This window comes from Myotis nattereri, assembly GCF_964212035.1.
Source record: "Myotis nattereri genome assembly, chromosome: 15".
In the NCBI taxonomy this organism is placed as follows: domain Eukaryota; kingdom Metazoa; phylum Chordata; class Mammalia; order Chiroptera; family Vespertilionidae; genus Myotis; species Myotis nattereri.
The window spans coordinates 32,274,969-32,290,268 of record NC_138090.1 but is presented as its reverse complement, the minus strand read 5'-3'; the positions used below and the strand labels follow the sequence as shown (position 1 = coordinate 32,290,268).

The 15,300-nt window shown below is 40.2% G+C and overlaps 1 protein-coding gene across 1 annotated transcript in view; it reads right to left on the bottom strand.

Moving 5' to 3' along the window:
• UBA2 (ubiquitin like modifier activating enzyme 2) overlaps positions 1–15,300 on the bottom strand; it is a 44,996-nt gene that overhangs the window by 4,061 nt on the left and 25,635 nt on the right. The window contains exons 13-15 of the mRNA XM_081107882.1: positions 14,671–14,826; positions 4,989–5,085; positions 829–934 (exon numbers count right to left, since the gene is read on the bottom strand). Of these exons, the coding sequence (XP_080964008.1) occupies positions 829–934; positions 4,989–5,085; positions 14,671–14,826 (359 nt within the window). The remainder of the gene's footprint in view (positions 1–828; positions 935–4,988; positions 5,086–14,670; positions 14,827–15,300) is intronic.

The window sequence follows — 15,300 nt, the reverse complement described above, 5'->3', positions numbered from 1 at the left end:
ATAATGCAAGCACTCTGAATGCTTATTATAAAGGATGTAAAATCAAATTTAAGGAATATGTGACCCAGGAATCTATACAGGATTAATTTTAATATTCTCTTGTATTGTTACAGATCACAAATAAAATATTTCTTCCATTCTTCTAATGAGTCTTTAAAAAGAATAGACATTTTTATTCTAGTTCAATTGTCAAAATGAACTCACCTCTGATTATAACTATTCAAACGCCTGGATTTCTACCCTCATTTTCAGCAGGCATCATCGACAACAGTTATCCTTAAACATTTTTTGTCTACCCCTTTTATTTCTGAACTAGAAGCCCGGTGGGGGGGGGGGGGTGGTCCCTCAGCCCAGCCTGCGCCCTCTTGCAGTCCAGGACCCCTTGGGGGATGTCCACCTGCCAGCTTAGGCCCAGTCCCCGTGGAATTGGACATCCTTAGCGCTGTCGAGGAGGCAGGAGAGGCTCGTCAGCTGCGATCATGAACCCTGCTTGTGGCTGAACGGAGCTCCCCCTGTGGGAGCGCACTGACCACCAGGGGGCAGCTCCTGCATTGAGCGTCTGCCCCCTGGTGGTCAGTGCACGTCATAGTGACCAGATCCTGGTCATTCTGCCATTAGGGTCAATTTGCATATTACCCTTTCATTATATAGGATACCCAATTTTTTCTGTCAGTCAAACCTCAAGGAATTTAGGGCCAACTTGAACAAATGTACTGTGCAGTTTCAAATGAATATTAGGATTTAAGGATAAGAAAACATATTTTCTCCATTTATTTAAGTGCATATATGAAAATAATTTCTTACATTTAAAATATTAATAGTTCTTACCTATGAAGGATGTTGATCAATAAAGTGTAGTCCTGAAGAAAGTCGTCTGCTTGAAGCCGGCTCCCATTTCTAATTCCAAATTCTGACAACTTCTTGTGATTATTAGCTACGAAAAATTTTAAAGAAATTTAGATACATTAATTATATTTCCATGGAGCAGTCACGTCAATTAAAAAAGGTTAACATCCACTCTAAGCTGAATCGTGCCCCCCAATTCTTATGTTGAAGCATTAACCTAGGACTTCAGAATGTGGCTGTATTTGGAGATAGTGCGTTTTAAAGTGATAAAAAGAAGGCTGTTAGGGTAGGCCCTGATCCAATCTAACTGGTATCTTTCTGAGAAGCCATGGAGATAAACCTCAGGAGAAAACAAACCTATTGCCACTTGAAGTCCTCTAGCCCCAGAACTATGAGAAAATAAATTTGTTATTTAAGTCACCTATCTGTGTATTTTGATATGGCGGTCCTAGCAAACCAATCCATTAAAATATTAGGCACTTAGGAATTTGTCCTTGAACACTCAACTACTAAAACTACTTCAAAGGCACCAAACAGAGATTCTGAGAACTTTCTCCCATTCAAACCAAATTAATCTGGAATCCTGAGGAGTCAAAGACAACTTTTAGGGCTGTACAAAATATATCCTTTATTGACATGTTTTGTGTATGAGAGATCGAGAGAGAGATCAATTTATTGTTCCACTTATTTTTGCATTCACTGGTTGCGTCTTGTATATGCCTTGATTGAGACTGAACCCAGAACCTTGGTGTATTGGCATGATGCTCTAACCAACTAAGCTACCTGGCCAGGGCCAAAATATATTCTATGTTGCAAACAGGTTATCCACAACAAAACTTTTTAGACAATTTTACAATTCAGAAGTATAAGAAAACTTTAAATAAAAACTTGATTTCTCAACATCAACATTTCTCAATGAAGAGCTAGTGGGGCCTCCCCAAAATAAAAATTCCAACCTAGTTCTATCTTCCACATGTCTTTTCTGTTTCCTCTGAATATCCCTAGTAGGCAGAATGTGCTTAGCACCCAGTTAGCACTCAACAGACCTTTGCTACATGGATGTAAATACTCCAATGAAAAACAATTCCTCCAACCACACTTTTGGTGTCACCTATTCTAGAGCCTTTCTGCCTTACTTATGCTTTCTCTCCTACATGTTCAAATGCTCCCTCTCTCTGACCTGTAAAAGCATGCAAGTCTCATCTATTGCACAGGGAATTAGTCAACAATATTGTAATAACTGTTTGGTGTCAGGTGAGTACTAGACTTATGGGGGTGATCACTTTGTAAATTATGTAATTGTCTAACCACCATGTTGTACACCTGAAATTAATATAATATTGTATGTAAACTGCAATAAAAAAAATTTTTAAAAAATTTATTCCTCACCTGAGAATACTTATTCCACTGATTTTTAGAGAGAGTGGAATAGAAGGGGAGAGAGAGAGAGAAACATCAATGTAAGAGAGACACATCGATTGGTTGTCTCCGGAGCGCGTCCCAACAGGGTATCAAACTGCAACCCAGGAATCAAACCTGAGAGGCTGACATACTAACCACTGAGACAAACTGAAGAGAGCTAAACATTCTTTTAACTGAAGTCTTAAGGAAAATAAAACCCTGTTTCCTCATCCTGCTGCCTATATACATTCCCTCCTTACTACACTCAGCCCACTTTATTGAGTATTTGTTTGTGAGGGGCACAGGCTGTATAGCACCTGCTGATCTATATCCACAGTGCCTGACATATACTGAGTAAACTATATTTTAAGTTCTAGTTGTCATGTTTAACTTTATGTAATTTCTTCCTTTAGTTTTTATTTCTTTCTTTCACTGCTTAAGAGGGAAAATGATTTAGGAAGTATCTCCCTACCTAGACTCTGAAACCCAGAAACTATTGACAGTTTCTAGTTCTCTCACAATTTTTTTTTATTATTTTAACTTTCCAATCTACCTGGAATGTCTTCAGAAAACCATAGTTCCCTCCCATTCTTCCATCCCAAGACCTTTCACAAACTCCCCACTTTACAAACTCCTCAAACCCAACATATTCAAAAGAAAAACAGTTACTGTGCATTCTAACCTGGTTATTAGCATCATCTATAAAGCTACGGTCCTGGCAAGAGTCCTGTAATAATGCTGTTCTTCTTCACCTGTGCCCTAAATTCTGACCTTGCAAATCTCAAGTCTTGTCATCTGCTTCTATCTTGGTAAAAATCCTTCACTCCCGGCTCCTGCCTCCACTCTCACACCCTTAAATTTACCCTCTGCAAATCATACTAGAAGGTAAACATTATATTACTTCACCTCTTAAACCCTGGTGCAAGTAAGATATTGGGGGTTTGGGGAAGACAAAGACACATTACATGTAGCCACAGAAAGTCCTACAGTGCACTTCCATGAACCAGCACTGCCACCCCACAGCACCCTGACTTCCAGTGAAACAAAATAACTGGCCATTCTGAAAGTCTTTTCTGTTGTTCTATAAGACATGCCTTTATAGAAGCTGCTCATATGCAGACACTCCCTTCTCTGCCCAGAGGGTCCTTACTTCTTCAAGAACTGGTCCAAGAGTCCTTTCTCCTGTGACCTCCCTTTGAACCTCCCTTCACAAAGTTTCAATTCATATACTCTTTTCCACAGTATTTCTTAGACTGTACTAAATCCACTAGTTGATAATCTCTCCTCTTCTTCCAGGCTACAAAGAAATTCAAACCAGAGACTACTGTCGCACTCATCCTTAAATTATGAATACCTATGACTGTGCCTATGACTACACACGTATTTGAGTAAATGTCATCTCACCCTTAGCAGCACACGTATTTTGTGGAGAAGGGCCACATTTAAGCCACTGAGATTCTTGACCAGTTTCTATTTTTAAGGACCTAGCATTTGAAAGGAACCAAAAGAACAGTGTATAGTCATGAACAAATTTTTATTTTTTATTTTTGTGAAGACAGCTGTCAAGAATGGGGCCTAAATATTCAACTAGACTCTTAAAATAGACTACTACCCAGCCAAAACATGGCCTCCAAATGGCCTCCAATTACTCATGACCTAAAAGCCCAAACAATTTGACAAGTAACTACAGCCAAGAAGAATCCCGACACTAAGTTTTACTTTAAAGAAAGCTTAACATCCCCATCAGGATCTGGCAAAGTGTACCGAATAAATAACCAGTGAAGAAACAGGTAAAGTAAATTAATATAGAAAAAAACAATGCCCCTAGATTTTCAAAGCAATGGTATACTGACAAAATCTGAAATATAAAGAAATCAACTAAAACGATAACCCAAGAGATTGAGATGCCAAAGTGACAGAAGAGAACTGTTAATTCCAATCAGACTGACTAGTGTAGGCCAAAGGAGGCATAACCAGAACCAATCAGAAAGCTTAAACAGAATCAAATACATTGAACCTTATATAACAAATGCAGTAACAAAAGTTGACAGGCTTCTTGAACATAAAAATAAAGTCTAGCCCTAGCCACTTTGCTCAGTGGACAGATTATCGGCCTGTGGATTGAAGGGACCGAGATTCGATTCCAGTCAAAGGTACAAATTGCGAGGAAAACAATCAATGTGCCTCTCTCATTCCATCGCCCTTCACTCTCTCTAAAAATCAATGAAAAAATATCATCGGGTGAAGATTAAAAAAATATATATCTAAAAAGCCAAAACTAGGTACTGATTTTCAGCACTACTTTCTGCTCTATAGTAGGAGCAGGCTATGAAGGGTTCTCCTCTTGGGTCAAACACCTAAAAGCCTTAGATTACCATCTACTCTGATTTAACAGCCAGAACAATTTTCTTATCACCAATTTAGCTCCAGGATCCATGATACAGGCAAGGCAGTTCCTTCAAATTGGACAAGAGCATTGAAGTCAATGTAAATGATGACCATCCATTGGGTTATTGAAAAATAGCACCTGAGACACACTGACAACATGGAGTTCCCGAAACTTTAACTTGTGATCCTACCAAGGCAATGCCATCTTGGGAGAGCACCTCCTTGAACACATATTGCCTCTTTCAGCTATGACACTGAGTAACAAACATAGCAAATGAACAACCTCATGTGCACTCCTTCATTTAGACATCTCCACTCAAAAGAGCGAAGTGAATAAATGCAATGTATCATACCTTCTGTCTCTCCCTCTTCCGAAGATATTAGGATTGTTCCTTTCCCATCCTCGATTTGGACATCTGGTGCTACCATAGCAAATTTTTCTTTCACAATCTACAGAAGAAAAAAAAAATCAAAATATTGATATAAGTAATTAAAGACCATATAATTTATACCCTTTTTTCCATATAGGGTCTTACTTTCCCCTTCCATTGGAAAGGAGCCAAGTAGTCCTGTAAGATACCTTAGGCTAGCTAGGGCAAGTTAGAAAGCAGTCGGAATTCACCCAATTACTTCATGCCCATGTTCCATCCTCATGTTTGACCACAGATGAAGATCAGATACAACTTGCTCCAAATGGGGGACTGAGAACTCTTTGATTGGCTCTTGGTATTTTGCACTTCCCTGCACTGGCAGATGTTTTACAGATTCAAATTTTCTCATTAACCTGACTCTCAAAGATGGCGTTCCCCTTCCCAAATTCCATTTCGCTTTAAGTTCTAAGATGAATCAAAAGCAGTAATATTCTGTCAAATCTACAAGCTCCTAAACAGGGGAGGAGGGGGGGTGGGGAAACCTCTCTAAAGGTTTATAAAGAGTGGAATTACCTTTAAACTCAAGAATGAGTAGATACAAACTATAATTATTTCCTAAGAAAAAAGGTGAGGCCCTAGCTGGTTTGGCTCAGTGGATAGAATGTCAGCCTGCGGCCTGAAGATCCCAGGTTCAATTCTTGCCAAGGGCACATGCCAGGTTGCGGGCTTGATCCTCAGTGTGGGGCATGCAGGAAGTAGCCGATCAATGATTCTCTCATCACTGATATCTCTGTCTCTTTCTCCCTCTCCCTTCCTCTCTAAAATCAATTTTTTTTAAAAAAAATTTTAAAAACAACAACATTAAAAGAATCTTTTAAAGTATTGTTAAAAAAAAGAAAGAACCGAAACCGGTTTGGCTCAGTGGATAGAGCGTCGGCCTGCGGACTGAAGGGTCCCAGGTTCGATTCCGGTCAAGGGCATGTACCTGGGTTGTGGGCACATCCCCAGTAGGAGATGTGCAGGAGGTGGCTGATCGATGTTTCTCTCCCATCGATGTTTCTAACTCTCTATCTCTCTCTCCCTTCCTCTCTGTAAAAAATCAATAAAATATATTTAAAAAAAAAAGAAAGAAAGAAAGAAAGGTGGGGAAACCATCCTCTGCTGGCCAGTATTACAAGTCCTGCCATTTTCCTATCCAAAACATAAGATCCAACCAACATGCTCTTGGAGAAAGGAGATTTCCTTTTAAGCAGCCTTTAGACCATGAAGGTCTACGAGGCATACACATACACACACACACACACACACACACACACACACACACACACCACGATGGATATAATCAGAGAATAATCTGAAGTGACCCCAAAAGTGGGAAGTGATACCCATTGGGGCCATATTTTATATGTTCCCTAATAAAAACACTAGAGCCTGAGAAGCTCATGGTGGCAAGTCAGAAGCATTCATACCAGGAAGGCAGTGGCTGGGGCAGCAGTGGTGGCAGGCACAGAAAGGATTAGGAAGGGCCAGGAAAGGCTGCGCCATCCTTGCACCTGGAGAGCCAGCCAGAGAGCACAATCTAGGTGCAGCACCACGACACTGCCCTGCCCGAGATTTAATTCTGCAATGGGGGGTTTTGCGAGCAGAATTCTGGCGGCTGCTGCGATTCCGGTGCAAATCTTATATTTGGATTAAAAATGGCGGCAGAGTAAGCAGATGCTACACAGACACACTCCTAGGATCAAACTGGAATTACAATTAAAATACACACAAAAAAAATCCTAAATAATCAACTGAAAACTATGTGGAGAGAACCCTGATAACCAAGAATGAAAAGTGGAGACTGCATAGAGACTGACATTTGCTATCCAGGTGGTATGGCCTGGGGGGAAGACCAAGTCGACCCACCCTAATGGAAAACACCTTGCCCCATAGAGTAGAGTTTCTGAGGCCCATTAAGAGATTGAGAATAACAATTAGCCTCCAGGCAGAAGCAATTGCCCCACCCTGTTGGCAAAACTGTCGCCATACCTGTGGACCATTGCCTGGAGACTACACAACTCTAAGTCCAATCAGTCTGCAAGCAGAGGTGGTCCCTGGAGGCTTTGAGTCTTTGCCTGATCTAATTAGTCTTAAACAGCATTTGACAGTGTCCTGTACTAGAGCTTAAAAGGCATAGCAGATCTACCTAATACATAGTCACAAACCCAAACAGGCACCCAAAATGTGGAGACAAGAACAACCCCCAAACAAAAGAACAAAAGAATTCTCCAGGAGAAGAGATAAATGAAATGTAGACAAGATATTTATCTGATACAGAGTTCAGAATAATGATGGTAAAGATGCTCAACAGCATGAAAAAAGATATAGTAACTATGAAAACAGAAATAAAGAAAAACATAGCACAAATAAAGAAAACATTGGAAGGAATACATAGCAGATTGGGGAAGCTGAGGATCGAATCAGTGAATTAGAAGACAGTGTACAAAAATTACTCAATCAGAGAACAAAAGAGAAAAAAAAAGAGGACAGCTTAAGGGAGTTATGGGACAAAGAACGTGTTTGAAGAAAGGATGGCAGAAAACTTCCCTAACCTGGTGAAGGAAAAAGTAACACAAGATCAGGAGGCACAGAGAGTCCCAAGCAAGAAGAACCCAAACAGGCACACGCCCAGACACATCATAATTAAAATGCCAAAAATTAAACACAGAGAGAGAATCTTAAAGGCAAAAAGAGAAAAGCAAACTGTTACCTACAAAGGAGCTCCCATAAGACTGTTATCAGATTTCTCATCAGAAATTCTACAGAACAGAAGGGAATGGCATGAAGTACTCAACGTAATGGAAAAGCAAGGATCTGAAACCAAGATTACTATATCCAGCAAGGCTATCATTCAAAATAGATGGTCAAATAAGGAGCTTCCCAGACAAAAGTAAAAAAAAAGGCTAAAGGAGTTCATCACCACCAAGCCAGCATTATAAGAAATGCTAAAGGGACTGCTGTAATAAGAACAGAGAAACTGCCGAAACCGGTTTGGCTCAGTGTATGGAGCGTCAGCCTGCGGACTGAAGGGTCCCAGGTTCGATTCTGGTCAAGGGCATGTACCTGGGTTGCGGGCACATCCCCAGTAGGAAATGTGCGGGAGGCGGCTGATCGATGTTTCTCTCCCATCGATGTTTCTAACTCTCTATCTCTCTCCCTTCCTCTCTGTAAGAAAATCAATAAAATATATTTTTAAAAAAAAAGAACAGAGAAACTTAGGCATACAGATCTAGCAATAAGAACCTTAAATGTAAATGGATTGACTGCTGCAATCGAGACATAGAATAGCTAAACGGGTACAAAAACATGACTCAACTATCTACTGTTTACAAGAGACCCACCTCAGAACAAAAGACACACACAGAATGAGGAAAAAATTTCCAGGCAAATGGAAAAAAAAAAAGCTGGAGTACCAATACTCATATCTGAAAAAATAGACATCAAAATGAAGGCCATCACAAGAGAGGGTAAAGAACACTACATAATACTAAAGAGATCATTCCAACCAGAAGACATAACCATGGTAAACTTATATACACCCAATATAGGAGCACCTACATATATAAAAAGAAAATTCTAGAGGACTGTAAGGGAGAGATCAACAACAATACAGTCATAGGAAGGGACTTTACACCCCGCTGACCTCAGTGGATAGATCTTCCAGACAAAAACTTAAACAAGAAAACAGTGACTCTAAAGGACACATTGGATCAGATGGGCTTAACTGACATTTATAAAACATTTCACCCCACAGCTGCAGAATATGCATTCTTCTCAAGTGCACATGAATCATTCACAAAGATAGACCACATGTCAGGACACAAATCTCTACAAGTTCATACCAAGCATCTTCTCAGATCACAGTGGAATGAAATTAGAAATCAACTACACTAAAAACACCCCAAAACATTCAAACACATGGAGACTTAAATATCATCTTATTAAACTTCATGAATGGGTTACCAATAAGATCAAGAAAGAAATCAAGAACTTCCTGGAAGCAAATGAAAATTAAGACACAACAAACGAAAATCTCTGGGACACAGCAAAAGCAGTCCTGAGAGGGAAGCTCACAGCACTATAGGCCCACCTCAAAAAACAAGAAAAATTAATAATAAACTACTTAACCCTTCAGTTTACAGAATCAGAAAGAGAACAAGAGCTCAGAGTAAGTAAAAGAAAGGATATAATAAAGATTAGAGCCGAAATAAATGACATAGAGACTAAAAAACAATACAAAACAAATCTATGAAACAAGACTGGTTCTTTGAAAGGATAAGATGGACCTTTAGCCAGACTCATCAAGAGCCTTAGATGTTTTGGCTCAGTAGATAGAGCATCAGCCTGCAAACTGAAGGGTCCAGGGTTTGATTCCGGTCAAGGACATATGCCTGGTTTGCAGGCTTGATTCCCAGTAGGGGTTGTGCAAGAGGCAGCCGATCAATGACTCTCTCTCATCGATGTTTCTCACGCTCTCTTTCTCCTTCTCCCTTCCTCTGAAATCAATAAAAATATATTTAAAAAATGAAAGAAAAGAAACAAGGAGAGGACCCAAATAAATACAATCAGAAGTGGAGAAGTAACCAGTGACACCACAGAAATACAAAAGATTGTAAGAAAATACTATGAATAACCACATGTCAACAAGCTGACAATGGGGATGAAAAGGACAAATTCCTAGAAAAATACAATCTCCCAAAACTAAATCAGAAGAATCAGAAAACCTGAATAGGCCAATAACAACTGAGGAAATAGCAGCAAAAATGAAAAAAACTCCCACTAAACAAAAGCTCAGGTCCGTATGGCTTCAAAGGGGAATTTTACCAAACATTCAAAGAAGAACACCTATACTCCTCAAACTATTCCAAAAAATCTAAGAGAAAGGAACACTCCAATCTCTTTTTATGGAGGCCAGCATTATCCTAATTCCAAAACCAAATAAAGACACTACAAAGAAAGAGAATTACAGGCCAATATCATTGATGAACATAGATGCTAAAGTCCTCAACAAATTATTAGCAAATCACATCCAGCAATATATTACAAAGATCATACACCATAACCAAGTGGTATTTATTCCAGGGATGCAAGGCTGGTACAATGTTTGCAAATCAATAAATGTGATACATCACATAAGCAAATTGAAAGAAAAAAATTGTGGGGCGCGGCTACAGTGTTTTGGACAGGTTCAAGCCTTGGACTAATGAGAGGGCACAGTCCTCTCGTGGCCACGTGCAAGTCCCAGCTGGAGGGCAGAGCCTTCCCAGCACAATTATAGCCAACAGCTATAGTTGTAAGCTTGAACCTATGGTCCGAAGACGTGGCCCACGTGCCTGAGTGATAGAGTTCAGGTGAATGTAGTTGAGTAGGGTTGAAACCCAACGAGAATGTTGTAAACATCTTGATCACGCCCTTACTTTGCCTCGTGGCATCTGCTATAAAATAAAGACACCGCTTGTGGGCGCGGGCACTGTGTCTCCATCAGGGAGCAGCGCCCCACCGAGACCCAGCTTTCATTCTCTTGTCTGTCTTTTCTAAGCCTTTCATCGCCCCCACTCAGGGTCACTGAACCAGGCTGAGCTGGTATGAGTATGCCATGGTCGTGCCGGCTCCCCCAAAAAATCTCGTGATCATATCAATAGATGCAGAAAAAGCAATTGACAAAATCCAACACCCATTTTTTATAAAAACTCTCAGCAAAGTGGGAATAGAGGGAGCATATCTCCATGTGACTAAGGCCATATGACAAACCTAAAACAAACATCACACTCAATGGTCAAAAACTATAATCATTTCCCCTAAGAACAGGAACAAGACAGGAACATCTGCTTTCACCACTCTTATTCAACGAAGTCCTAGCCACAATAATCAGACAAGAACAAAAGGCATCGAAATTGGAAAGGAGAAATAAAACTCTCATTATTTGCAGATGATAAGATACTGTACATAAAAAACCCTAAAGACTCCACCAAAAAACTACTAGATTTAATAAATGAATGTGGTCATGCAACAGGATACAAAAATCAACACCCAAATATCTATGACTTTTTTATACACCAAATAATAAATTCTCAGAAAGAGAAACTAAACAAACAATCTCATTTATCACTACATCAAAAAAATTAAGATACTTAGGAATAAACTTTTTTTTTTTAAATATATTTTTTTATTGATTTTTTTAGAGAGGAAGGGAGAGAGATAGAGAGTTAGAAACATCGATCAGCTGCCTCCTGCACATCCCCCACTAGGGGCCCGCAACCAAGGTACATGCCCTTGACAGGAATCGAACCTGGGACCTTTCAGTCCGCAGGCCAACGCTCTATCCACCGAGCCAAACCGGTTTCGGCCTTAGGAATAAACTTAACCGAGGAGGTAAAAGACTTGTACTTGGAAAACTATGAGATGTTGAAAAAGAGATAGAAGATATTAACAAGTGGAAGAATATACTGTGTTCATGAATTGGTAGAATCAACATCATTAAAATACTACCCAAGGCAATCTATAGATTCAGTGCAATCCTATTAAAATACCAAGAGCATATTTAACAGATCTAGACTAAATACTCCAAAAATTTATATGGAATCAGAAAAGACCCTGAATAGTTGCAGCAATCTTGAGAAAGAAAAACGAAGTTGGAGGAATCACAATACCAGATTTCAAAGCCACCATAATCAAAACAGTCTGGTACTGGCACAAGAACAGGCATGTAGATCAATGGAACAGAACAGAGACGCCAGAAATCAACACAAGCTATTATGCTCAATTAATATTTGACAAAGGAGGCAAGAGCATACAATGGAGTCAAGACAGTCTCTTCAATTAATGGTAGTGGGAAAATTGGACAGCTACATGCAAAAAAAATGAAACTAGATCAACAATTTATACCATACACAAGAATAAACTAACTCAAATGGATGAAAGACTTAAATGTAAGTCGTGAAACCATAAAAATCCTAGAAGAAACCATAGGCAGCAAAATCTCAGACATCTCTTGTAACAATGTTTATAGATACATCTCCTTGGGGCAAAAGAAACTAAGGAGAAAATAAACAAATGGGACTTCATCAAAATAAAAAGCTTCTGCACAGCAAAAGAAGCCATCAACAACAAAAAGGGAGCCCACTGTATGGGAGAACATATTTGGCAATGATACATCTGATAAAGGGTTAATATCCAAAATATATTAGGAACTCATGCAACTTAACAAAAGGAAGACAAAACAATCTAATTAAAAAATAGGCAAAAGACCTAAATAGACACTTTTCCTAAGAGGACATACAGATGGTCAAGAGACATATGAAAAAATGCTCAATGTCACTGATCAGAAAAATGCAAATTAAAACAATGAAGTATCTGCCCTGACCAGTTTGTCTCAGTGGCTAGAGCATCGGCCTGTGGACTGAAGAATCCCAGGTTCGATTCCGGTCAAAGGCATGTACCTGGGTTGCGGGCACATCCCCAGTAGGGGGTGTGCAGGAGGCAGCTGATGGATGTTTCTAAAAACAAACAAACAAACAAACAAAAAACCCCCAATTAGGTATCATCTCACATCTGTCAGAATGGCTATCATCAACAAATCAATGACAAGTGCTGGCAAGGATGTGGAGTCTCTCTCTCTCTCTCTCTCTCTCTCTCTCTCTCTCCCCCCCCCCCTTCCTTTCTGAAATCAATAAAAATATTTTTTTAAAAAATATATTTTATTGATTTTTTACAGAGAGGAAGGGAGATAGAGAGTTAGAAATATCGATGAGAGAGAAACATCGATCAGCTGCCTCCTGCACACTCCCCACTGGGGATGTGCCCACAACCAAGGTACATGCCCTTGACCGGAATCGAACCTGGGGCCCTTGAGTCCGCAGGCCGATGCTCTATCCACTGAGCCAAACCGGTTAGGGCAATAAAAATAATTTAAAAATTCTTTAAAGAAAAAAGGAATGTATGCACACACATGTTCATCGCAGCATAATTCACAATAGCTAGGATCTGGAAACAACCCAAGTGCCCATCAGTAGATGAGTGGATAAAAAAGCTGTGGCAGCCCTGGCTAGTTTAGCTCAGTGGATGGAGCATCAGCATGCAGACTGAAGGGACCCGGGTTCGATTCTGGTCAAGGGCACATGCCTGGGTTGCGGGCTTGGTCCCCAGTAGCCAATTAATGATTCTCTCATCATTGATGTCTCTCTCTTCCTTTCCCTTCCTCTCTGAAATAAATAAAAATAAAAAATAAAAGCTGTAGCACATTTATACTATGGAATGCTATGCAGCAGTAAAAAAGAATCTCTTACCCTTTGAGAGAGCATGGAGGGAGGGACCTGGAGGGTACCATGCTAAGTGAAATGAGTCAGAGTATCACATGATCTCACTCATATGTGGAATCTAATCTATACTAATAAAAGCCTAAGTGCCCCTCATGCGACGCCCCCACGTCACACAAGATGGCTGCCACAAGATGGCCAGCAGGAGAGGGCAGTTGGGGTGATTGGGCCAGCAGGGGAGCGATTAGGGGGCGATCAGGCTGGCAGGCAGGCAAGTGGTTAGGAGCCAGCAGTCCCAGATTTGAGAGGGATGTCCCCCTGAGGGGTCCCAGTTTGGAGAATGTACAGGCTAGGCGGAGGGACTCCCCTCCCATGCACGATTTTCATGCACCGGGCCTCTAGTTAACAAAATGAATTGATGAACTGAGTAGATCCAGAGGCATGGAAGCCAAGGGAGCTGGGAGGTAATCAACCAAAGACCTTGTGTGCATATATGCATAACCCATGGACACAGACAATGGGGTGGTGCAGGCCTGGGGCAGGGGTAGCAGGGGCAGGCAGAAGGGGGCCAATGGGGGGGAAAGGGGGGCATATGTAATACTTTCAATAATAAAGAATTATAAACAAAAACAATAAAAACTAAATTAGCCAGTTTAGGAGGAACCTAAAATCCAGGCAATAGAACCAAACCACATTTTAAACCCCATTTCTACTCATTCAACGAAAGGTGGTAGGTTTGATTCCCAGTAAGGGCACATATCTAGGTTGTGGGTTCAATGACCAGTCGGGGTGTGTTTGGGAAGCAACCCATCAATGTTTCTTATTTCTTTCTCTCCCTCCCCCTTCCTCTAACATTTAGGAAAAATATACCCTCAGGTGAGGATTAAAATGAATAAACACACACACACACACACACACACACACACACACACACACACAATACATGAATAAATAAAATAAATGCTGCATCTCTACAACACAACATCACCAGACTCTTTTAGGATACTTCCTGTCAGCCAAAAATACAGAATTTATACACTATCTGGGAAATAGCGAGCAAAGCGTCTCTAGTTTGCCAAGATACTGCGCCACCTCTGCAATACCCACGGTGCATTTTGTAGTCAAATGCAGTTAATTCCTTTCTGGGATGTGAGGCACGTATTCTGGAACAACAGAGAAAAAGCCAGCAGGATCCCAAATGGTAAAGTGATCAAGGATATCAGAGCAACACACTTCAGTAGCCAGAGTCTTTCAGAGTAATTATGAGGCTTTTAGTTTGCAAAAGGAAACTTGAGAAGTTTTTTGTTTTGTTTTGTTTTTTAGGAAAAGGAACAAAGTTGTGAAAGAGAATTAGCTTCTGCACTTACCTTATCTTGTAAGGTGAGAACGGTCACTTTATGGACATTCAGGCGCACAGTCACCTCTGGCTTGCTGGCACATACGTAACAATTAGGGTTGGGAGGATCCAGTGCACAAGGCACAAGGAGCTTCTTCCTTGGGTTTGGTTGTTTATTCAAAAAGATCTTTGGAGGAGAAAAAACACAAGCATAAGTCAGAAATTCAAGCCACAGTTTTATACACCATACATATGAAGCTTACTGTCTTTTATTTATGTCACTTAACAATGACAAATATTCCCTTCTGGATGGCAAAAAGGATAAGGAAAAGCATGACCTTAAGAGCCTGATTTCCCAAACTTCTTTTCAAATTAGCTACCATGTAGGGAGAAGTGTGGGTGGAGGTGGAAGAGAGCATAGAGGGAATAAAGAGTGATGGAAGAAATAAAATAAATTGGAAAAAAATTAGCTACCATGTAAAAGGCTTATCTTACTGAAAAGAAATTTACTTATATTTAAGACTGTAGCCCTAACTGGTTTGGCTCAGTGGATAGAGCGTCGGCCTGCAGACTAATTAAGTAAGACTAAGGGCTGCGTCATATTCATTTCTGGTTTCATTAAATCAGTTTTTGGGTGCCTTGCTAGTAGTTATTCTTATCA